Raw genomic sequence first — 13,493 nt, 5'->3', positions numbered from 1 at the left:
CACCAGGTTCTTATCTCTTTATTAAGGTCCAAAACACCAGGTTCTTATCTCTTTATTATGATTCTTTGAATATTTCTTTGCTAATACTTCTCTTTAACTGATATGATTATTAAAGAGTTAAACATTTGGTTTCAAATTTTACTGATAAAAAATGTGATTTGTAAGACCTTGGTGATTACGTTTAAGTGCAGGTGTACTCTGCCGTGCTTTTTAACTTCTTTAGTCCTATTTTTACACAGGTTTGCATAGTCATGAGTCAACAAGAACCTTCAAAAAGAAACAAAAAATCAAAAAATAAGACATTTGCTAAACCAGGATCGTTATCATTCTTGGCAAATAAGAAACAACGGTTATTGACAACAAATGAAATTGTTCAAGCTATAGAGTGCGAGAAAGGACATCTGCTTAAATTAATTGGAGTACAACAACCAGTGGCACCACAATCTGAAGCAAATAGACAATCTGTAGAGGAGCAGCCTGTCGAGGAGCAGCCTCTTGAGCAGCCTGTCGAGGAGCTGCATTTCGAGGATCAAGTGCAAATGAATTCTGTCACTCCTCAAACAGATGACCAACCTGAAGAACAAGGTAACATATAAGCTTAGAAACCTATTAAATGTATCCATGATTTCTAATTATATTTCTTGTATTTTCTTATAGCTGAAGACATTTCCACTCAAAATAAAAGAGGTAGAACGCAAATGCATAATGTACATGCCCGAAAAGAGCGTAAGTTGATCCTACTGAATAGGGAAAATCAACATGTTGGTCCTACTGATGATGTTGTCATAGAGTTAAGTAGTTTCCTAGGAACATTGGCTAGAAATGCGACTCTTTGCCCATTTGATATATTTGATTGGAGGAGCATGGACACTAAACAAGATTTATGGGATTATACCAAGGTTTGTTGTTTACAATATTACATTATTTGTAAAAGTATGTTACTTCTATTGGCTAAGCGAATGACACAAAATTATAGGAGAAATACATTATTCCTGAAGCTGCATACAATTGGACTATGGTAACAATTCGAGAGGCTTGGAGAAGACATAGGAGTGATTTGAAGATGACTTATTATGATCCATATGACAATGATGAAGTTCGAATGGCAAAAAGGCCTGGTCATATTCCAGAATGTCAATTTAGAGAGCTCCTCATATATTGGAAGTCGGAAAAATTCAAGGTAAAAATGTAGTTCAGAATCTCAAATTTTCAGCTTATTCATTTCGTGATCTCTTTTGCGATATCGTTGTTGTTGTTGCTTTATTTTTTCTTTTATTTTCTCTTCTCTGTTGTAATATGTTGCAGCTTCTTTCTTCATTTGGTGTGATAGTCACAATTAAAACAGCTTGTTTACAAGACACGTGACTGTTATAAAGGGTTGCCAACCTGTTTTGGTCTCTATATTAGCTTGAATTAAAATTTGACTAATGTTGTGAGTTTGATAATTGTAGCAGCCTCCCAAATATGTTCTCCCTCTTTTTATTAAGTTGGACTTGTTAAAAAATAAATATTGAGATATTGACCTCGTGTAGTACACTATATAGCACTAACATGCCTTCGGTTAACATTATTGATTCATTTCTTTGCAGAAAATGTCTGAAACAAATACTAAGAATCGAAAAAAACTGATGAATCCACACACTGCTGGCAAAAAGAGTTTCGCTTTAGTCCGTAATAAGCTGGTGTGTTCTCTTATTTATTTTCTAGTCTTAACATGACATTTAAACAATTTCTGATATACATTTCAATGTGACTAGGAAAAAGATAAGGAGACAGTGTCATCTAAGGATCTCTTTGTGGTTACAAGAACAAGAAAACCCGGGCGTTTGTACAAGGCTTCGAATGAAAATACTACTAGTAAAATTGTATGAGTACTGTCTATTTTTAATTTTTTTTATTGAGATCAATTATATATTTCATAAGATTGTGTTTGTTGGATATGCTTTGGTAGGCTGAAATGGAGGAAATTGAAAAACAAATGAGCATAAATGGTGAGTATGTTGATGCATTTTCAACCGTCATGGGTCCTGAACATCCGGGACGTCTAAGACTATATGGAGTAGGAGTTACAAAGACTACTTTGAAAAAAAAAGTTGGCAATTCAGAATCAACTTTAAATGCAACAACTGATGGAATGCCGCAAATGCAAGAAAGGATGCAGAAAATGGAGAAACAAATGGAGGAACAAAAGAAAACTGTGCGACAAGAAGTTATTGCAGATGTAATTGCACAACTTAAGCATGCGGGATTAATTGATCCTAACATACTGGTAGCATTGTCCATTCCTTCACCAAGAGAACCTACTTCTGTTCAAGGGGCTGAGCAAGGTTGGTATCGCTAATTGACTGTTTTGACTGTTTCTTTTTCTTCTCTATTTCTTTTCTCTGTTGCGACTTTGTTTATTTTTCTATTGCGACTCTTTTTTCTTGATGTTCTTCTTCATTTTTCTATTGATGGTGATGTGGAGGGTATGGTGAAGTATGTTTTTGGCTGTGGAAGAAAATTGCGATAAATGGAATGGAACCGTTCTTGGTGATAATGTTGAAAGATATAGCGTGAAGTACTGATTTAAAAAAAAAAAGATGTGGTAGTCAAGTATTTTTGAATGGTTGTGGCAGTCAAGTAAAAAAAGTATTTTTGAATGGTACTTCATTGGTGTGATTTGTTTTTGCATCAAAACATTGATTGAAGGCAAATCATTGAGCTTGTCTTTGTTGATTATTGGTTGATTTTATAAGGAATGGTAATGCCCTGTTTTAGTTCAGAGACTTGAGGATCGGAATGCATTAATTGACTGCTACCTTAAATGAGTACACTCCTGAATTGACTTTTTTCCACTACTGTATCCATGTCCTTTTGAATTAACATGATGGATTCTCCCAATTGTGCTGATTTTATTGATAAATTCTTCCCCTTTACTCTTGGAATCGCGTAGGACTTTTACTGCAACATAGATTTCACTGGAAAGTCTGCCTTTGTATACAGTTCCAGGATAGCCACAATGTTTTGGTTGATGACTGAGTCTAAATGGGAAAAGATCGATGGGTCACTGCTTTTGTAACTCCATCTCCAATTGTTGGCCAGGTTTATTTGAAAAAGAAGGCATTAAAGTCATCAATTCCAGGAGCTTTCCCATCCTCAATACCTTGTAAAGCATGCCAAATATTTGTTTGTGTCACTGGTTCTATCCATTGCAATTGTTGGCTCCTATTCAATACATGGCCTAAAGAACAAATTTCAGGCTTGACTGCTGGTTTTTAGAGTCCTAAAATCTGCAATAAAGCTGAAGTACTCTAAAAATGTGAATGTGCTGACATCTGCATTTTTATTTTGAAGTGTAATGTGCTAAATTGTGGAGCTTATTTGTAGTGAAAGTGTTACTGAAACAGCACCATAGAAACTGTAAATAGAAAAATTTTGTCCATATTAAAGCTTCAATAGAAGAATCATATAATAGCAATAGAACTGCACATGAATCTTGTTGCTGTAAATTTCTGAAAATTGGTAGATGAACCCTAGGAAACCCATCTTATCAGATACCTGTCATACAGTCTAGCAGTTTTGTATTTCGTTTGTTCCTTTGTTCTCTTGTTTGGTAACAAAATAGAGAGAACTAGGTAGTTGCTCTGGTTGGACATGGATGTATGGTATTCTTTACGCTGTCTCCAGTTGAGATGAGATACATGCATTCATTTTGGGATTATTGACTTCCAACTCCCCAAGCTGAAACATCTATGGCAGCAATGAAGTTGCGGAAATGTTTTAGATTAGTCCATACTCCATATATATAGTTTAATTTTATTTGAGTTTATTGAGTTTATATATGTATGTCTTAGATTAAGAGTAATAACTTTGTAATATTTGACTACTGTGGATCCATTAAGCTTTTGCGAAAAAATTGCTAAATTATTTATATTTTTTCTAATTGTATGTAGGTGATGAAATCGAAGAAGGCGATGAAAGCAGTAGTGAAGACTTGACATAGGAAGGAGCTGAATTGTTGATGTTGACTTTACTGACTAGAACACTTATTTTTGAAGATTAAAAACTGTACTGTGGTGCATGTGTTTCACCTTTTTTTGGATGGTATAAAAGTATTTGTATATTTTGCTTTTATTGATATTAGCCAATTATGGATCTTGAATTATAATTTTGGTAATGCACATGTCTTCTCATGAACGATTTACGTGTATTTTATGTTATAAAATTACTGCAATAACTCAATAATATAATATTTGTGGAAGTGCACCAATAATACATATATGTTGCAATAGCTTAATAATAACTGTTGCAGAAAGTAAGAATTGTTGCAATACCCTGTCATAACCGTTGCAATAGCCATTGAGCGACATTTATAATCCTTTAAAACTGTTGCCATAGCCATGGAGCGACATTTAGAATTGTTGCGGTACCATGTAACAACCGTCGCAATAGAATGAAATGGTTGTTGAATAGAGAGAAAAACTGTAGCCACAGCCTCAAAAGAACCGTGGCATAAAATTCTTTTTCGACGGTTTATAACCGTAACAATGCGACACTAACCGTGGGCAACTAATTAAAGTGAAAACCGTGGCAATAGGTCTATCTACTGCTACGGTTATTAGAACCGTCGCACATAACCGTAGCAACAGATCTATTGCTACGCGATCAGTTGTAGCGGTTGCATAAACCGTGGCCATAGAGCTATGGCTACGGTAGAATAGTCTATTGCAACGGTATCTGAACCGTGACAGTAGATCAAATTTCTAGTAGTGGATAAGTTATCCCAAACATGGCAACCAAACAAGAAACCAAAATTTAACCCCAGGACTATTTTCTTATTCCACAACTATTTATTCTTATCCCTCACACCAAACGACCCCTTAATAGTATAATTTAAATATTTGTTAGCACTTAACTTATGGACTTAAAAGTCATAAATAAAGGGAATTAAATAGAGGAACTTAGTGTCCGTTGACAGTGTATTTTTCACTTCCTTTTTTTTTTCTTCCCGAAAACTGTTTTCACAATTTTCACTTCAAATCATTCACAAAAATTAAAACCAACTACAATTTATATTGATGTCCAAATAAATACCAATTTTTAAAAAATAATAGTCAACTTACTATTTTTAAATTTCACAATCTTTTTTATGTTCAAACGTCCACTTCGACTTTAAATGTAATATGGACTATAGTTATACTCCGTCAAAAAAGTGAAAAGGGAGTTGTAACAGACTCCCATTCTCCTGCCTAGGCCCAATTATAATACACCACTTAGGCCCAATCTATTACCGATCAGCCTAGGCCAACTCGTGTTCAATAACAATAGTAGTGTTGTAGCAAATGTAAAAATTTTGTAGCTAAGTAACAAAAAAATTATATCAATTTAATCTCATTTAGGTATGGATCAACAACAAATTATAAGATATTCAATTAGGTAGGAGCTATTTAGCAATATATTAGCTGGGGATTGCCGATACATTAATTTCATAACTAATTTCACGTTTTCTGTAATGTAAGGATGTAGCTTATGTCTTATCAACTCGAGAAATTAGAAAGTGTAACAAAGCCTTCTAATCTCAAGATTTCCATTTTCCACTATTAGACAAGAATACTTATCAAATGTTATTTTCAATCACAAGATATATGTTGTGTCGTAATTTTCCTATCTATAGAAAAATCACTTTTTTGAAATGTTCTAAATATAAAACATTTTAAGAAAAATACTTAGAAAAGAGTCGCCACTTAATTTTTTAAAGAAATTAAGAAAACTTATAATTTTCAAAGATTTAAACAGAAAAAATCATTTGAAAATACCAAAGAGGGTTCGGGGTTCAATTTACACTTTGAGAAGGGTTTAAGCATTCGAAGTGTCCGCTAACATGCGGTTGACCTGTGACTTGACTAAATTATGTTTTGACTATTTTTTAGGAATATATTTTAACATAAAATATATAATTTATAGTATTTGATTAACTTTAAGAAAATAATTAAATAAAAGACACGTTTTATATTATTTTATTTTTTAGAGAAAGGGATCCAAAATGAAACATTTGACTTGAAATACAAGTGATTAGAAATTTAATAAAACTAGATTAATTAGAATTTATTTGACTCTTTTTTTTTAACAATAATTTAAACCAAATTGGTTTGTACATTGAAACCATTTAAAATTAATTGAAGAATAAAAGTTTCGACTAACCTTTTTGAGAAAATGACCAAGTATATATATTTTTTTTAGTTAATTGAAAAGGTTTTGACTAACATTTTTTAAAGTTTATTTGAGAAAAATGCTTTAACTTAAAGAAAATTTTAAAATGAATAATGCGATTAAGTGAAAAACTAAGAACATCTCTTTTTAAGAATGAAAGGTTTGACTTAATATAAAATTCGACCAATATTTGATTAATACAATAAGTGAACACAACAAGTGAAATGTATTAAAAATAAATCAACACAAAGAAAATGACTCATCTTTTGGGAATCTAATTAGGTTAATTAATAATTCTAAAGTTAGAGTTGAACAAAAACACATAATAAATAATCACAATTAAATAATTTAAGAGTAAAGAAGAAATTAAATTTGGGCACTTCTTGGGCCTGCTGCAATTTTTATTTTTTTTTGGGGCGTCAGCCCTATATTTGCCCTTGAAAATCTGTATATCTACCAAGCGTATTTCACTGTATATGGACCATATGTCGGCCCTTTTCGCTGTATATCAGACTTTATATCATCCGTATGCAACCTAAATTGACTTTCCAAGCACCTGTATTTCGCACCAGACTTGCTCTTTGCTGTTTTAGAACGGTATATCACTGTATAATGAGTGTATACAGCAAGTATACAACTCCCCTTTTGGGGCTTTTGAGATCTGCAGTTTTAACTTGATCCCCATATTTATCATCTTTAACCTGTACATCATTTTCGCAATTTGCCATGGTAGCTGACTCAAGGAAAAAGAGAATTTGGGGCCTTTACTGCCCTATTCGAAATGCAAGGAGAATGGAGAATCCCATGATGGCTCAAGGCAGATTCATGCAAACAAACAAGAAAGAAAAAAAAAATTAAGATGTGATTTTAAATTTATAATAGGGAAAATTAGATACTTCAAAATGAAGAGACTACTTGCCCATGCTATCCATGAAGTTCAAGCAAAAAGAGGGAAGATAACTTTAAGATTTGTATCTAGGCAACAAGATTACTCCTAATTCAAATTAATTCGGGGAAGAGTCCAAGTTGCACATCATGATAAAGAATTATTCACATGTCTATCCCAAATGAGAAAATCATATTATCAAGTATCAACAATACAATATACAACCCATTGATCTAAGTCGAGATGCGGCATTCCATGCCAAAACAATATCATAAACTTAAGACAATCGAAGAAAAGAACCTTCAAACCATAGCAAATTATCACTCTCTAATCAGATTTTAATATTAAAAGCATTTAAACCAAACCTATAGAAAATAAGAAAATAGGCCAGGCACTATTACAGTAGACAGAGGAAAATATGTTATATTTAACAACTTATGGAAACATGCTAAAAAGAATGGGAGGAATAAGAGCTAAATGGGCAGCTATACATTCTTAATCCAATATGCTCCCAACTTATTGAGACTTGCTACAGGTGGACACGAGGCTCACGAAGTTCACAAAAAAAAAAACAGTAAAGAGGGATGATTTGTTCGTCCCCAAGTAGTAAACATGTGAAACAAATGAACAAATACAACTAGACCTCCTCTACATAGCCCATAACCACAAGAAGATAATAAGAACTCATTCAAGGCATGTCATGCCAATTTGGATCGAAATTGAACCCACATTCGCCACCAAGCAAAGAAATGGCACACAAACTTTCAAAATGCAACACTTTAAGGGACGGAAAGGATAAACAAGAGACAACAAACTTGAAAAGAAAACTAGAAACATAACAAATGCAATCTGGAAAGCAAAACCTACATCTCAAAATAGCTCAACAAACATCTAAGTAAGAGGAATCAAAACGGGTTACAACAGGTACAGTACACAGCCGAAATCTTGACGTCTTGATTCATTCCTTCAACTTGAGGTGAAAGAACGAAAAACGTGACGTCGAACACTAAACATTACCATGTAGTCATGATAAGCAAGGATGGACTAACGTAAATAAAGCATTTCGAAAAGAAAAAAAAAAGATCACCACAAGGCTATGAAAATCAACACAATAAGAGTAGTAATATCTTGATACCAAACTTCCAAAATTCAATATATACACATTCTAGTCATGCTCGGGAACAAAAGGCTAATGGCTCAATGAGAACGAGAAATCCATTTCCTACTGGGAACTAATGAGAGAACAGAACAAAGACGAGAAAATACTATCGTACTAAAGCAAAGTAGAAAATTAAGACTTAAACCAACAAAGGAGGTATAAAATCAAATCAGCTATACCAAATATAGCAAACTACGGTAAGAATAGGAAAGAACACAAACAAGATAAAGAAGTATATCTTTTTCGGAGTGCGAACCGGACAAACGAGCTGAGAACCATGACTCTTCTACTATGAAACCTATATACGAACAACACGCTAAGAAACTCCAAGCGTCGATCTTCTCGGAACTTAGAATCAAAATTAAGTGTAAAATGTCTATCGTTCAAAAACCAAGCTCAAAAACCTTTTGTAAGCTATTTTTCGTATGTGACCTCAAAATCCAATCTTTTCTCTTTACCCCCACTAATCACTGAGGGAGGGAACTATTTATAGGGAAAAAATGGAGCAACTTTGGTTGGGGGGGGGGGGNATCATTGGAAATTTTCAAAAGAAAAATTTGAATTTTCCTTTGCTTCTTTTCGAGATCAACAGTGAAGGGGGATGGAAAAATAGTGACTTTCGTGAAAAGGGGACGACGAAGTGATTGATTAGGTTGCTAGGGTTATGGGCTTGCAGATGGGTGACAAGATTTTCGGGTTGCAGCGCGATTTGCTAGCTAGATTTTTATTTTTGTGTGAAGAAGAAGAAGAAACGTACAGGGATCGGTACTGTACATATGTTGTATGTATTGCTGTTGTATTTTGTATGCTGATGGGTTTCTTTTGTATTGAAAGTGGGTTGGGCCGGGTTTCGAAAGTAGTGGGCTGCTAGAATTGTTGAATTGGGTCACTTGAAATGGCCCAAAATTGATCTTAAATATGGGTTTTGAATTGATATTAAAGGATGGTTAAGGATTGCAATTGTAACCAATTAGAATTAAGGAATTAGCCAAAATGAATTTAATTAGTGAATTCGGCTAAATTTTAAATAAGGCGAATTAATATAATTAATTAATGAACTTCGTAATCTTGACGAGATAAAATAATTAACTTAATTTAAAAAACTAATTATTTCAATATATATATATATATAACTAAATAATTAACCAAATATTTAAAATATAAAATCTTTTAGAGATGATTTTCAAATATTCATATAATTCATTAATTATATACATAATTACATAAAACATATATATCATTTAGAAATTATAAAAAAGTGGCGAAGCTATTTAAACCATATTATTATTATTTTTATAAAACTAATTATGGTAAATCGTTTGAAATTTACGAAGCTCGATAATTAATTTATATTGTGGAGGGTCAAAATTGGGTGTCAACAATATAAATGATTCAAACATGTAAAATTTATAAAACATGTTAGGTTTTACGGTAAAATTTCAAGAACAGACCCTTTTGCTTTTTGGAAAAGGTAAAAAGGACAAAATATTATGAATCACCGAAATATTAAAAGGTCGATACGTTAGATCTAAAAAGATAAGGAAATTAAAATAACAAAAAGAAGAGTGGATGTTTTGGTTAAAAGTATGACTTAGAAATGTTGCACGTCATGAATATTTACTATTTTACTCGAAGGGTTTGTGACATAATAATCTTTTTAAAGATTCATAAAGTAAGTGGACCAATTTTTTATTTTTTTTTTGTTTAAAATATTTGTAAACAAAATATGAATTGTTTCGCAATTGATTTGTGAACGAACAAATATGAAGTCAACCTAAACCCAACATATTGGAAAGATTTAAAAAAAATCATGAGACATCATAAGGTAACTTTTGATTTTGTGCCATGAAATTGAGGGGATGTATTAAGTCAATATATCCCCTCAATATTATTGACGTTGATTGTGGAGGAGATATGTGTAGGTCCACCCTTCAAATTATATTTTACGCTCTATAATGACGTTATATTATAAAGCAATGAAAATCAATTAAGTGTGATTTTATTTACGATAAGACTTCATGAGTTAATGACTCTCATCTCAACGGCACAAACAAATATTTGATTGAAAAGGTTCTTGGATCATGTGTTGGTGTTACAATTGATATTGATCTAATGATAATTTTTGTAACAGTTAAATCGCTATATTATTTTGGGCACTAAAACCCAAAATAATATTTTAAAGCAAAACACATTAACATTAATTAAGTATAATTGTATCAAAGAGATATAATTGCAGGCTAAGAAGTGAACAAATAGTGCACATCACAAAAGGTCGCAAATTCATGAACTCAATCAGTTACGTTCCTACAAATGCATTTGTTGTGAATACAAGATCTTTTAATTAGTGCATTTATTTGATGTTATTAAAAATTTTAATGAATAGAGAGATCAACCTTTAACGTAGCATAAATACTAACAATAAGGTCAGTAATGTTGATGGCGTCAATAAATTTCACCTAGTTACCTCATCAAGAGGTTAGATGTGCACTCTATTTATTGAGTAGATCGAGAAATTTAGTTCAGATGCATATGATGTCCGTTAAAGAATGACAAAAGTCCCACATCGGTGGTTAATGAGATGGGTGGACTCCTTAAGGCTTGAGCAATCCTCCTCCCTTTGAGCTAGCTTTTGGGGTGTGAGTTAGACTTAAGACCTAATTTAACAATGTCTGAATATCATTAATTTGTCCAACAATACTTAAGTAATTAAGGTACTTAAGTTGTATACATAAGTTTTTTATCCTATTTTAAGAGATAAAAGACATACGTTACTGAAAAAAAAAATGAAAATAGATTGAAAAAAATTGACGAACTAAGCATAGATTTTCTATTGATTTCTTAAAGAAAAATCAATTGACTTTAAAAGAAAATCGACAAACGTCCTTAATTGCAAAAAGAATATAACATATAATACAACATTATAGATGTTGGAATAGACACAATTTTCCACTACCATACGATAGCTGGGATTTGCAAAAAGAATACACTTTGTTTCTTTTAGAAAATATCTTAGTTGTGAAATTAAGGAATTCATTTATCTTGTGGTAATTCCTCATATATCAATCTCCTAAACAAATATTTTTTGCTTAAATATTACTACACGTATAATTTAAAGTCCTTAATTGTGGATTCGGCTTTTCTCCATTTCCCCCAAGTTCCTATTTGGATTAATGACACATGACATAGGTTAAAATAAATGGTTAAGATTTAATTTTTCAAAGTAAATCTCTGACCATGATTTAATTAATAAATACACTATATATTTTAGCAACATATTATCTTGTCCATAAATATAGGGAAAAAAAGTTCTCCTCCTAAATATTTTTTTGTATGTAAGATCTTTTTTTAATTTTCTTTTAAATAATCTTTTTAATACTTAATATATAATGTATTTATTAATTAAATCATGGTTAGAGATTTACTTTGGGAAATTAAATCTCAACCATTTATTTTAACCTATGTCATGTGTCACTAATCCAAATANATTATCTTGTCCATAAATATAGGGAAAAAAAGTCTCCTAAATATTTTTTTGTATGTAAAATCTTTTTTTAATTTTCTTTTAAATAATCTTTTTATCTAATTATAAGAATAATTAACTGAATAGAAGTATAGAAATCATAATTAACCTACCGTACGTACTTGTATCACCGTATCCTTAATCTTATTATGAAATTAAAATTAATTTGTTAAAATGGCTTGATTATCTCTAGGATAATTAATTAATCAATGATCAAGATGCCTTTAACAAAAAATTACGACAAAAAAATTATTTAAAAGAAAATTAAAAAAAGATCTTACGTACAAAAAAATATTTAGGAAGTGAACTTTTTTTCCTATATTTATGGACAAGATAATATGTTGCTAAAATAGTGAGATTATAATAATTTTTAATTCTTAATATATAATGTATTTATTAATTAAATCATGGTTAGAGATTTACTTTGGGAAATTAAATCTCAACCATTTATTTTAACCTATGTCATGTGTCACTAATCCAAATAGGAACTTGGGGAAAATGGAGAGAAGAGAAACGGAGAGGAGCCGGATCCTCTCCTCTCCATTTTCCCCAAGTTCCTATTTGGATTAATGACAAATGGCATAGGTTAAAATAAATGGCTAAGATTTAATTTCCCAAAGTAAATCTCTAATCATGATTTAACTAATAAATATATTATATATTTAATTTTAAAAATTACTATAACCTCCACAATCTTAACAACATATTATCTTATTCATAAATTTAGGGGAAAAAAAGTTTTCTTCCTAATTTTTTTACTTAGGATGTTAATTTTATTTATTTTTAAGTTAATATTTTTATTGCATTTTTTCCTTGAATTTTTCTTTTTAACCATTAGCTATTGAAGAGTATTATTTTTCCTATTTTATTTCACCTTTTCTTTTTCTATTTCCTCCAAAATTAACATTAGCTATATTTGACAGCAGTTCAATATTTAAAAGAAAATTAAAAAAGATCCCACTTTTAAAAAAAAGTAACTAGGAAGAACTTTTTTTTCCTATATTTATGGACAAGATAATATGTTGCTAAGATTGTGAGATTATAATAATTTTTAATACTAAATATATAATATTGTATTTATTAGTTAAATCATGATTAAAGATTTACTTTGAAAAATTAAATCTTAGTTATTTCCTTTATTTTAACCTATGACATGTGTCACTAATCCAAATAGAAACTTGGAAAAAATGGAGAAAAGAGAAATGGAGAGGAGTCGGATCCTAATTAAATGATTAAATAAAACAACAATATCTTGTCAAAATGCCCCAAATTAAAACTTATCCTTATTTTCCATTATGACTCATAACTCTTACCATTTGTCATGCATATATTTGTATATCTATTAATAATGTTATCTAAGTCATTTTGTCCTTGATCTCTTGCCTATAATACCTAATACCACGCCACGTTAAAGACCAAAAACTGCCAGCTTTATCAATTGGGGGTTATAAATAAATTATACGCCGTTCCAAAATGAATCATTAATTGTTCATTTAGTTAGGTATAAATTATATAATACTAAAAAGTTAAAAATATCTTATTAGTATAATTCGTTCTATAATCATAATAGACAGAAATTACAATTAATTACTTCTTTCATTTCAATTTATGCTTAATTGAAACTTTGAGAGAGGACCAAATTTATTTATATGACTTTTAAATTATTCTATTATTTACATTTCTAAATATTTACATTTTATTATCAAAAACGTAAAGCATTTATGGTTGAGCTCATG

At 31.0% G+C, this 13,493-nt stretch overlaps 1 protein-coding gene across 1 annotated transcript; it reads left to right on the top strand.

The window, feature by feature from the left end:
* The first annotated feature begins 1,592 nt into the window (after window positions 1-1,592).
* LOC125846911 (uncharacterized) lies at window positions 1,593-3,985 on the top strand. Its single transcript, XM_049526604.1, has 4 exons — window positions 1,593-1,682; window positions 1,758-1,866; window positions 2,142-2,327; window positions 3,936-3,985. The coding sequence occupies exons 1-4, from the start codon at window positions 1,593-1,595 to the stop codon at window positions 3,983-3,985; spliced, it is 435 nt and encodes a 144-aa protein (XP_049382561.1).
* Window positions 3,986-13,493: the final 9,508 nt, after the last annotated feature.

The sequence above is a fragment of the Solanum stenotomum genome, chromosome 12 (genome assembly GCF_019186545.1).
Source record: "Solanum stenotomum isolate F172 chromosome 12, ASM1918654v1, whole genome shotgun sequence".
In the NCBI taxonomy this organism is placed as follows: domain Eukaryota; kingdom Viridiplantae; phylum Streptophyta; class Magnoliopsida; order Solanales; family Solanaceae; genus Solanum; species Solanum stenotomum.
Note: the sequence above shows the minus strand (reverse complement) of the source record. Positions and strands in the feature narration are given on the sequence as shown.

What these genes read in the sequence shown, in the direction of transcription:
- LOC125846911 (XM_049526604.1), top strand. Translation starts at nt 1,593, where the DNA reads ATGTCTGAAACAAATACTAAGAATCGAAAAAAACTGATGAATCCACAC. An exon ending in CTTTAGTCCGTAATAAGCTG is followed by an intron (nt 1,683 to 1,757) that starts GTGTGTTCTCTT and finishes CAATGTGACTAG; the next exon opens with GAAAAAGATAAGGAGACAGT. An exon ending in TGTTCAAGGGGCTGAGCAAG is followed by an intron (nt 2,328 to 3,935) that starts GTTGGTATCGCT and finishes AATTGTATGTAG; the next exon opens with GTGATGAAATCGAAGAAGGC.